The following is a 12,382-nucleotide window of genomic DNA, read 5'->3' on the forward strand; positions in this document are numbered from 1 at the left end:
AGTCAGAGCACTGTTCTAAATGATTGGGAGAGTACAGGACGAGTCGGTAGAGCCTCAAGGAGCTTACACGTGAGGGCTTCTGGCAGAGGTGCAACAGAGAATAATAATGTCGGTATCTGTTAAGCGCTTACTATGTGCAGAGCACTGTTCAAGAGCTGGGGGAGATACGGGGTCATCAGACTGTCCCACGTGAGGCTCACAGTGAATCCCCATTTTACAGATGAGGTTACTGAAGCACAGAGAAGTGAAGTGACTTGCTCACAGTCACCCAGCTGACAAGTGGTAGAGCCGGGATTCGAACCCATGATCTCTGACTCCCAAGCCCGGACTCTTTCCACTGAAGCCACGCTGCTTCTCTTTAAGCGTGGCCTAGTGGATACAGCATGAGCCTGGGAATCAGGAGCATCTGGGTTCTAATCTCAGGTCTCTCGCTTGTCTGCACCGTGACCTTGGGCCAGTCACTTTTCTTTGTGCCTCAGTTCCCTCATCTCTAAAATGGGGATAATGACTATGAGCCTCATGTGGGACACGTACTGTTTCAACTTGATTTCCTTGCCTCTACCCCAGTGCTTAGTACAGTGCCTGGAATTTGGTAAGTATTTAACAATTTCTTTAAAACAAAACAAAACAAAAAATGGGTTGCAATTTGCATAAGAGACATTTGGTTGTCATATGAATTTGTCCGAGTATCCTATTAATTCTACCAGTCATGGGGTGAACGGGTTGAACTACATTGCAACATGGTAACCCTCCACCCCCACCAACGGTCACTTGATAATAGTAAGTAATAATAATGATGGTATCTGTAAAGTGCTTACTATGTGCCAAGCACTATTTTAAGCACTTGGGTAGATACGAGTTAATCAGGTCAGACCCGGTCCCTGTCCCACATGGGGCTCACACTTTATTCCCATTTTGCAGATGAAGTAACTGAGGCCCAGAGAAGTGATTTGCTCAAGGTCACACAGTGGACATGTGGCGGAGCTGGGATTAAAACCCACCTCCTTCTGACTCGCAGGTCTGGACTCTACCCACTAGGCCACACTGCTTAGTACAGTGCACCGTGCCAAATAGGCACTCAGTACACCCACTCCTCCACCTGCTCTGCTTCCTTCCTCTTCTTTTTCCTCCCTCTTCTTCAAGCCTCCGGGTAGCTCATCCCCAAACCTCAAACTTGCTTAAGTTTTCTCATCCTGTCCCTTTCATCCATTCATTCAATCATAATAACGGAGTGCTTACCGTGGGCAGAGCACTGTACTAAGCGACTGAGAGAGCACACTACAACAATAAGACACATTCCCTTCCCACAACGAGTTTCCACATTTTTCCCTTCGAGTCCCCATGGCCCAGAGTAGGGATGGAGCTTAGGGATCTAAGAGATCTCCCTCCCTCCATCCCCTCCTCAGCGTGGCTCAGTGGAAAGAGCCCGGGCTTGGGAGTTAGAGGTCATGGGTTCGAATCTCGGCTCTGCCACTTGTCAGCTGTGTGACTGTGGACGAGTCACTTCACTTCTCTGGGCCTCAGTTCCCTCATCTGTGAAAATGAGGATGAGCCTCACGGGGGACAACCTGATCAACCTGTATCTACCCCAGCACTTAGAACAGTGCTCTGCACATAGTAAGCACTTAATAAATACCAACATTATTGAGAAGCAGCGTGGTTCAGTGGAAAGAGCATGGGCTTGGGAGTCAGAGGTCATGGGTTCGAATGCTGGCTCTGCCAATTGTCAACTGTGTGACTGTGGGCAAGTCACTTAACTTCTCTGTGCCACAGTTACCTCGCCTGTAAAATGGGGATTAAGACTGTGAGCCTCAAGTGGCACAACTGATTACCCTGTATCTACCCCAGCGCTTAGAACAGTGCTCTGGACAGAGTAAGCACTTAACAAATACCAACATTATTATTACTTGGACCTGACCCCCAATCTTATAGTTTGGGGGCTCCAGCTCACGGCTGGAGAGAAAGCGTTTCAACTTTTTGACAAGGCCGACCTGTTCAGCGGTGATGGGTGCAAGGCTCCCAAGAGGCTGCCAGCTCGGCCTTCAGGAAAACACTCTTCTTCTACTCCTAGATCGAGGGGAACAGTTAGTTTTCCCTTAGATCATCTCTTCATCACTCCGTCCGTCGATCATCACGCCACGCGCGGGCTCGTCCAATCTAAATCTGAAAAGATCGCCAAGTTCCTTCAACTATCAACAGAGGTTTACAGAAATCCAATTAGGTCACGAAGCATTTCTGAAGATTAATTAATGATTTAGCCGGCAGAGTCCGTGAGCCATTTCTAAAATGAGTAGCATTCTCTTCAGCCGATAATTAATTAAGACATACCCGATTCTTTATTCATCTTGTCACGCTAACCTAAATCGGAGGAGATCGTGCCTAGTGACTTGTGCTTTGTTTGGAAGGAACCATTTTTTCGTATGAACAGTGTTTCACTGATTTTGAGGCAAGAAGATATGCTATCTAATCGCATGAAATAAAGATGAAGCTTCCTTTTTATTACGGCTATTTTTAGAGATGATGAAACAAATGAGTTTTACATTTGCAAGATGTTACATTTCTAAGGCTTAGTTATGTTTGGAATTTAAGTAGCTTTTGAATAAAAGCGAAAATAGCTAGTGCCAGCCGGACTAAATACCGTCAAATAATTTATGGGATAGAAAGTGCCCGGCATTATGAAAACGCAGATTAATTCTTTATTCGGGCTGGAGAAGTTAAAGACTGACTCCTTGGCTTCATACTATCGTTAAATTATATCCTAATTGCTTGTCCACACGTCCAGCTCCCTCGTTAATCCAGATTCTATAGGAAGAATTAAAAATGAAGGCAAGAATGGTTTTATGAGCCGGGACCCTCACAAGATGCAGGTGCCAAATAGTTGAAAGGTCCCCAGCTACATACTAAGCCCTTGAAGGACGGGAATCACGTCTACTAACTCTGCCATATTGTACTCTCCCAAGTGTCCATTCGCTCCTTCAGTCACTCCATCACATTTATGGAACGTTTTCTGCGTATAAAGCACGGAACTAAGTGTTTGGGAGAGTACGCTATAACCATAAACGGAAACGTTCCCTCTCCAGAACGAGCTTAACGATATACGGCGGGGAGACGGGCATTAATATGAATAAGTAAATGAATGAATAAGCTAATGACTAAATATGTGAATTGCAGATAGAAAATAAATAAAAATAAATTGTGGTATTTGTTAAGCGCTTACTGTGTGCAAAGCACCGTTCTAAGCGCTGGGGGATACAAGGTGATCAGGTTGTCCCACGTGGGGCTCACAGTTTTTTAATCCCCATTTGACAGATGAGGTCACTGAGGCACAGAGAAGTTAAGTGACTTGCCCAAGGTCACACAGCTGACTAGCGGCAGAGCCGGGATTCCCGTGACCTCTGACTCCCAAGCCCGGGCTCTTTCCACTGAGACACGCTGCTTCTCTAGGGTTGTAGGCCTGGGAGAGGGTAAGAATAATGGGAGAAAGTCCGGGCGACGCAGAAGGGAGTGGGAGAAGAGGAAAGGAGGGCTCAGTCAGGGAAGGCCTCTTGGAGGAGATGGGCCTTCAAGAAGGGTTTGAAAGTGAGTAGAGTTCGTTGTCTGTCCGACATGATGATGGCATTTGTCAAGCACTTACTACGTGCAAAGCACTGTTCTAAGCACTGGGGAGGATACAAGGTGATCAGGTTGTCGCACGTGGGGCTGCCAGTCTTCATCCCCATTTTACAGATGGGGTAACTGAGGCCCAGAGAAGTGAAGTGACTCGCCCAAAGTCACACAGCTGACAAGTGGCTGAGCTGGGATTCGAACCCCTGACCTCTGACTCCCAAGCCCGGGCTCTTTCCCCTGAGCCACGCTGCTTCTGGCTCAGGGAGGGAGGGAGGGCGTTCCCGGCCAGAGGCGGGACGTGGGCCAGGGTTGGGTGGCGAGATCGAGGAGATCGAGGAACTGTGAGATGGCTGGTGTTAGAGGAGCGGAGTGTGCGGGCCGGGTTGGAGTGGGAGAGCCGCGAGGGGAGGTAGGAGGGGGCGAGGCGACGGACGGCTTTAAAGCCCACGGCGAGGAGTCTCCGTTTGATGAGGAGGTGGACGGGCGACCGCCGGCGGTTCGTGACGAGTGGGGAAACATGGTCTGAATGTGTCTGTAGGAAAATGATCTGGGCGGCAGAGGGACGTGTCAACTGGAGTTGGGAGAGACGGGAGGCTGGGAGGTCAGCGAGGAGGCTGATGAGTAATCGAGGTGAGAGAGGGGAAGGGATTAGATTAATGCGGTAGTTGGGATAGAGGGTAAGGGGCGGGTTTTAAGTACAGGGTCTTGTACACAGCAAGTGCTCAACAGACAGTGTGGCCTAGAGAATATTGTTGGTATTTGTTAAGCGCTTACTATGTGCGGTGCACTGTTCTAAGCGCCGGGGGAGATACAGAGTCATCGGGTCGTCCCACGTGAGGCTCACAGTCTTCATCCCCATTTAACCGATGAGGTCACTGAGGCCCACAGGAGCGAAGCGACTCGCCCACAGTCCCACAGCTGACAAGTGGCAGAGCCGGGATTCAAACCCATGACCTCTGACTCCCGAGCCCGGGCTCTTTCCACTGAGCCACGCTGTCTCCCGTGGAGCGTAGGCTTGGGAATCAGAAGGACCATTCGTTCATTTTCATTCAGTCGTATTCATTGAGCGCTTACTGTGCGCAGAGCACTGTGCTAAGCACTTGGGAAGGTGCGATACAGCAATAAAGAGAAAAAAACCCCTGCCCACAATGAGCTCACAGTGTAGAGGTGGGGAGAAAGATATCGAGACGAGTAAATAGACCAGGGTTCTAATCCCGGCTCCGCCCCTTGTCTGCCGTGTGACCTTGAGCAAGGCACTTCACTTCTCTGGGCCTCGGTTGCCTCATCTGCAAAATGGGGATTAGCAGTGTCTGCCTCATGTGGGACGGGGCTGCGTCCATCCTGATTACCTTGAATCTAACCCAGGGCTTAGAACAGTGCTTGACACATAGTAAGTACTTAACAATCACCACAATATTGTTAGCATTTCTATTAACAGCAATAATAATTAATGGCAATTACTGATAATAATGATAATAATGTCTCCACCACTTGTCTGCTGTGTTTCCTTGGGCAAGTCACTTCACTTCTCTGGTCTTCAGTTCCTTCATCTGTAAAATGGGCATGCAGACCGTGAGGCCCATATGGGAGAGGGGATGCGTCCAACTTGATTCCCTTGTATTCATTCAATAGTATTTACTGAGCGTTTACTAGGTGCAGAGCGCTGTACTAAGCGCTTGGAATGTACAAATCGGTACCAGATAGAGACGGTCCCTGCTCTTTGACGGGTTTACGGTCTAATCGGGAGAGACAGACAAGAACGATGACAATAAAGAAGAGCATTTCATTAAAACAATAGCAAATAAATAGAATCAGGGTGATGTCCATCTCATTAACAAAATAAATAGGGTGATGAAGATATATTCAGTTGAGCGGACGAGTACGGTGCTGAAGGGAGGGGAAGGGAGAGGGGGAGGGCAGAAGGAAAGGGGGGAGAAGAGGGTTTAGCTGCGGAGAAGTGAAGCGGGGGGGTAGAGGGAGCAGAGGGAAAAGGGGAGCTCAGTCTGGGAAGGCCTCTCGGAGGAGGTGAGCTGTAAGTAGGGTTTTGAAGAGGGGAAGAGAATTAGTCTGGCGGAGGTGAGGAGGGAGGGCGTCCCGGGACCGCGGGAGGACGTGGGCCGGGGGTCGACGGCGGGTTGGGCGAGAACGGGGGACGGCGAGGAGGCGGGCGGCGGAGGAGCGGAGCGTGCGGGGCGGGCGGTGGAAAGAGAGAAGGGAGGAGAGGTAGGAAGGGGCGAGGGGATGGACAGCCTTGAAGCCTAGAGTGAGAAGTTGTATCTACTCCAGTGCTTAGCACAGTGCCAAGCACATAATAAGCACTTAAAAAAATACCGTGCCATTCCAAGCGATCATCCCACTGACTGAATGATCAATAGATTGATTAATGAATTGGTTTGGAAATGAGCCAGGGGGAGGAAGAAGAGAAAGGGGAAGAGAAGGCAGGTCTCTGAATCTCCCTGTCTCCCACGGACACGGTAAAATAGACTTGGATGCTGTCGCTTCCCACCCGAACGAGGGGTGAAATTGCTGGAGTTAGCCTGTTTGCTTGAATCCAACTTGATCTGGACCCAAAATCTCATAATCAGTCGATCGATTTATCAGTGAGATTTATTGAATGATTCCTGTGTACGGAACACTAAGTCCTTGGAGTAATAATAATGATAATAATGACTGTTGCACTTACGAAGCACTTAGTATATGTGTCAAGCACTGTACTGAGCGCTGGGGCAGATACAAGTTAATCAGGTCGGACGCGGTCCCGGGCCCACGTGGGGCTCACGCTCTCCAATCCCCATTTTACGGACGAGGGAGCTGAGGCTCAGAGAAGCGGGGTGATTTGGCCAAGGTCACACAGCAGATACGTGGCAGAGTGGAGATTAGAACCCGGGTCCTTCTGACTCCCAGGCCCGTAGTCTATCTGCTAGACCATCCTGCAGAGCACGGAACGAAGCTCTTGGGAACGAGTAATAGTAGAACTAAATTGGAAAGCACATTTCCTGCCCACAGTGAGCTTACAGTCTAGAGGCGGGGAGCAGTCCAGATATAGGGAAAGTCCTATGTTCTTTCCACTAGGACACACTGCCTCTCCTTTTACCTACTGTCTGATCTTAGTTCAAGCCAGTGACAAGCCTCATTATCTCCAGCAAGTGTTCTGGTCCTTAGCTAATAAAAATAATAATATCAATAATGATCATAATGCTATTAACTGCGGTATTTAATAATAATAGTAATAATGGTGGTATTTGTTAAGCGCTTACTATGTGCAAAGCACTTTTCTAAGCGCTGGGGGGATACAAGGTGATCAGGTTGTCCCACGTGGGGCTCACAGTTTTAATCCCCATTTGACAGATGAGGTCACTGAGGCACAGAGAAGTTAAGTGACTTGCCCAAGGTCGCACAGCTGGCAAGCGGCGGAGCCGGGACTAGAATCCATGACCTCTGACTCCCAAGCCCGGGCTCTTTCCACTGAGCCATGCTGCTTACTGGGTGCCGAGCACTGTTCTACGCGTTAAGGTAGAGACAGGTTAATTAGGTCGGACACAGTCGCACAAAATAACGATAATAATAATAATGATGATAATATCCGTGTTAAGCACTTACTATGTGCCAAATATCATTCTGAGTGCTGGGGTAGATACAAGGTAGTCAGATCGGACACGGTCAACCTGTATTACCGCTACTATTACTGATAATAATAATAATAATTATGGTATTTGTTACGCGCTCACTAGATGCCAAGCAGCCAACGACTGTTCCGAGCACTAGGGTAGATACAAGGTAATCAGGTCAGAAAGAGTCCAGCACGTGGTATTTATAGGGAGAAGAACGTTTTTGCTTTGTGCCCCCGCGGAAGACGCGGGCCTCCTCGTTGAGACGAGCTCCAATTCGTCGACATCAATTTCCGTTTGGGCTGAGTGCTTGCTGAGGGAGGTTTTTCTATTTCTCCCGCTTGCAGGGAATAGAGTTTCACTCAACCCATCTGCCCTTTACCTTGAGTCATTTTCCCTCCAAACTTCCCATTTGGAACAAAATCCCAGATTTGAAACAGTGTACCTTACAACCTCAGGAATTAATAAATGTCCAGATAGTCGCAGAGTCAGCAGAATAGATTGCTCTTGATTAATGACTTTGAAACATCAAGGAGGGATTATCGGGCTTCTTTATCAGAAAATGTTCCCCGTAAGTTTCCTCATTAGGTTTTTTCAACTAAGAGAAATAAGAAAGTGAAAAAATAAAAGAAACCCCTTAACTTTGCAATGACAGTTCAGGTTTCATTAAAACAATGTGCGCTTTCTGAATTATGAGGTTGAAATTGAGCCGGAGAGATTCCTGATTTCTTACTCGCTTGAAAATATTTCACAGACTCGAGGTTTAAATCATTCCAGCCCATTATAGATTTTCTTTCAGCCTCCTGCTTCTCCATCTGCACCTGGTGATCTTGAATCACAAGATTTTCCCAGATTTCATAAACGTCTCTCTGCGTGTTTGGCATTTTCCCTCCATTCGTTGTGTATTGGGGGATATATTTCAGTTTTGACCACGTGCCCCTATTTAGTTCGGAAGATCCCCAAATTGTGGATTTTAACAGTATCACCCAGAGAAAACTCTCCCCTCCTTGAAAACCTTATTAAAAGCAGCAAGACCTAATGGTCATCTTCCTTTCCTCCACCCTCCAGCCTCCCTCTGTCCTCTGATTCTCTCTTCCTCCTTCCATCTTCCCTCCCTTTCTTTCTCCCTCTCTCCATCCTTTCTCTTCCTCATCCCTCATCCTCATCCTTCCCTTCCTTCCTCATCCCTCTCTCCTTTGTCCCTCCCACCGTTATCCCTATCGTCTCCTTCCGTCATCCCTTCTTCCCCTCTTCCTTCCCTCTCTCCTTTGTTCTTCCCCCGTTCTCTCTCTGTCTCCCTCCCCGCATCTTCCCATCTATCATTTATCTATATCTATTTCTATCGATCTACCTGTCTATGTCTTCCCTCCCTCCTACATCCACCTTCCCTCCATTTTCAGGCCCTCTGATCCTCTTTCCATCTTCCAGCCCTCTAAAATATGAAGCGGGGGACTAGTCCTCGGAAACAGTTGTGAATGGGTCCAGCAGCCCAAGGATCAGGAAGAGAGGAAAGAGAAAAGGAAGCTTCAGGGAAATTACGCAGGCAACCAGAGACAGAATGACCGAGGGGAGCTGAGAGAATATGTGTTCATCTCTCAAATTCCTCCTGTCGTCTGCTCCCTTTGGCAGCTTCTCTTGCCAACCCCTTAGGTAGATGTCTCTTAGGGTAGTTGAATTTTTAAGGTGTAGGTAAACGCTCTAAGTGGCACAATCATTATGGTATGTAGTAAGTGCTTACCAGGTGCCAAGCATTTGAATGCACTCAATACGTAACAATACGTACGTAAAGATGATTGACCGATTAATTGATTTAAACACTGGGATTGATATTAGGGCATCGGATAAGACGTAGTCAGGCAGTCAGCTGAGCACTTACTATGTGCAGAGCACTGTATAAGTGCTTGGGAGAGTACAGGATATCAATGAACACACACGTTCCCTGCCCCCAGTGAGCTTACAGTCTGGGGGGGGAGACATAATCCATGTCATTCATTCATTCAATAGTATTTATTGAGCACTTACTATGTGCAGAGCACTGTACTAAGCATTTGGAGTGTACAATTCGGCAATAGATAGAGACAATCCCTGCCCATTGATGGGCTCACAGTTTAATCGGGGGAGACAGACAAAAACAATAGCAATAAATAGAATCAAGGAGACGTACAGCTCATTAACAAAATAAATAGGGTAATAAAAATATATACAAATGAGCAGACGAGCACAGTGCTGAGGGGAGGGGAAGGGAGAGGGGGAGGAGCGGAGGGAAAGGGGGGGAAAAGAGGGCTTAGCTGAGGGGAGGTGTAGGGGGGGCAGAGAGGGAGCAGAGGGAAAAGGGGAAGGTCAGTCTGGGAAGGCCTCTTGGAGGAGGTGAGCTCTCAGAGGGGAAGAGAGTTAGTTTGGCGGAGGTGAGGAGGGAGGGCGTTCCGGGACAGCGGGAGGACGCGGCCCGGGGGTCGACGGAGGGATAGGCGAGAACGGGGGACGGCGAGGAGGCGGGCGGCGGAGGAGCGGAGCGTGCGGGGTGGGCGGTAGAAAGAGAGAAGGGAGGAGAGGTAGGAAGGGGCAAGGGGACGGAGAGCCTCGAAGCCTAGAGTGAGAAGTTTTTTTTCGTGCGGAGGTTGATAGGCAACCACTGGAGGTTTTTAAGAAGGGGAGTGACATGCCCAGACCAGGACTCAGAATCTACAATGTAGGATAGGTTTTTCCCATTGTACAGATGAGGGACCTGAGTCTCAAAGAGGTGAAGTCACTGGCCCATGGTCACCCAGCAGGTCAGCAGAGAGTTGGGACTAGAACCCAGGTGTCCTTATTCGTTAGCCATACTCTCTCCTTGCTGACATGAAGTCTAGACTATGAACCAATTATTGGATAGGGATTGTCTCTATCTGTTGTCAAACTGTACTTTTCAAGCACTTAGTTCAGTGCTCTGCACACAGGAAGCGCAAAATAAATACGATGAATGAAATATAGGAAGATGAATTAGATTGCTAACATTTGGGTGGAAAACAAAAGAGTAACATCAAAGCTAAAATCAGGCAAAGCACAAGCTGGATAAAGAAGAGGAAATTCTCATTCCTTCTGTTTTCACTGCTCTTTGATTTATGAAAATTGCAAATCACATTATAAGGTGATGAACATCTTCAATAAAATGCGCTTGAATATTATTAGGTTTGTCACTTGAAGTCTCCTTTTCTTTTAGCAGGAAATAGTGGAGATTCCAGTTCAGAAGATGTAAATGAAGACCAGAACTTGAAGACAAAGAGAAACAGGTGAGTCCCCGCTTCTCTACTTGCATGGGAAGCAACGTGGGGTAGTGGGTAGAGCCCTGTGCTGGGAGTCAGAAGGTCATGGGTTCTAATCCTGGCTCTGCCACTTCTCTGCTGTGCGACTTTGGGCAACTCACTTCTCTCTGCCTCGTTCATCTCATCTGTAAAAGGGGGATTAAGACTATGAGCCTCACGCGTGACAGGGTCCGTGTCCATCCTGATTTCTTTGTATCCACACCAGTGTTTAGTACAGTTCCCGGAGAAGCGGCATGGCTCAGTGGAAATTACACGGGCTTAGGAGTCAGGGGTCATGGGTTCTAATCCCGGCTCCGCCACCTGTCAGCTGTGTGATTTTGGGCAAGTCACTTAAGGTCTCAGTGTCTCAGTTCCCTCATCTGTAAAATGGGGATTAAGACTGTGAGCCTCGTGTGGGACAACCTGATTACCCTGTATCTCCTCCAGCACTTAGAACAGTGCTTGGCACATACTAAGCGCTTAACAAATACCAACATTATTATTATTGTAGTAAGTGCTTAACTTGCTATATGAGGACACTGAGGCACAGAGAAGTGAAGTGACTTGCCCAAGGTCACATAGCTGACTAGCGGCGGAGCCGGGATTAGAACCCATAACCTCGGACTCCCAAGCCCGGGCTCTTTCTACTGAGCCACACTGCTCTGCTGCTCTGTAATGTCTAGAATGCCTTAAGTATTATTGGTACGGTGCCTGGCACATAATAAGTACTTAACAAATACCAGAATCATTATTATTATTATTATTATTATTCAGTTGTTTTATCTGTTTCCTGGAGGGTGGTGGGGTGTGGGATGAGTGGCTTTGAGTTTTGGAGGAAAAATGAGGGGGTTTGGGATGGGTGTGAGGAAAGCAAAATGAATTTAGTCCAATCTCTAAACAGGCAATACTACTGAAAGGATTTCTCCACAAGTGTCAGCTGAGGGGAGTAACAGCAGAAATAGTAGAAAAAGAGGTAATGATATTGGTAATAATAGTAATAATAGCATTAGGAGTAATAGCATTCATAAATGAGACAGAGTGGCATTATTAGAATTAGGAATAGCATAGTGGCAGGACTATCATTCATGATGTTGGTATTTGTCAAGCACTTACTATGTGCCAAGCACTGTTCTAAGCGCTGGGGTAGATATAAGGTAATCGGGTTGTACCACATGGGGCTCACAGTCTTCATCCTCAGTTTAATAATAACAATAATAATAATAATAATGGTATTTATTAAGCACTTACTATGTGCAGAGCACTGTTCTAAGCGCTGGGGTAGATACAGGGTAATCAGGTTGTTCCATGTGAGGCTCACAGCTAATCCCCATTTTACAGATGAGGGAACTGAGGCCCAGAGAAGTTAAGCGACTTGCCCAAGGTCACACAGCATACAAGTGGCAGGGTCGGAATTAGAACCCATGAGCTCTGACTCCGGTTCCTACTGTTTTTACTGGTATCTACTATAACTATACTATGACTAATACTAATACCATTGAGGAGCAGCGTGGCTCAGTGGAAAGAGCCGGGGCTTGGGAGTCAGAAGTCATGGGTTCTAATTCCGAGTAGCAGAAGGAGTAGGGGGACTAGAAGTAGTTTAATAATATTAATATCTATGGTACTTGTTAAGCGCTTACTTTATACCAAGCACTGTTCTAAGCACTGGGGTAGATACCAGTGAATCAGCTTGGATGCAGTCCCTGTCCCCCCGTGGGGTTCCCACTCTCAATCACCATTTTCCAGATGACGGAACCGAGACCGAGAGAAGTAAAGCGACTTGCCCAAAGTCACACAGCAGACATGTGGCAGAGCCGGGATCAGAACCCAGGTCCTTCTGTTACCCTGGCCCGGGCTCTATCCACGTAGCCAGGCTGCTTCTCTAGTACC

The 12,382-nt window shown here is 47.6% G+C and overlaps 1 protein-coding gene across 2 annotated transcripts in view; it reads left to right on the plus strand.

The window, feature by feature from the left end:
* Positions 1–12,382, plus strand: part of TCERG1L (transcription elongation regulator 1 like) — a 268,833-nt gene that overhangs the window by 222,023 nt on the left and 34,428 nt on the right. Inside the window, exon 9 of one of the 2 annotated variants that reach the window (XM_029059313.2) lies at positions 10,414–10,483. In XM_029059313.2, coding sequence (XP_028915146.1) covers positions 10,414–10,483 — 70 coding nt within the window. The remainder of the gene's footprint in view (positions 1–10,413; positions 10,484–12,382) is intronic. The other variant, XM_029059314.2, reaches the window with a different exon arrangement.

The sequence above is a fragment of the Ornithorhynchus anatinus genome, chromosome 3, assembly GCF_004115215.2.
Source record: "Ornithorhynchus anatinus isolate Pmale09 chromosome 3, mOrnAna1.pri.v4, whole genome shotgun sequence".
Lineage (NCBI taxonomy): Eukaryota > Metazoa > Chordata > Mammalia > Monotremata > Ornithorhynchidae > Ornithorhynchus > Ornithorhynchus anatinus.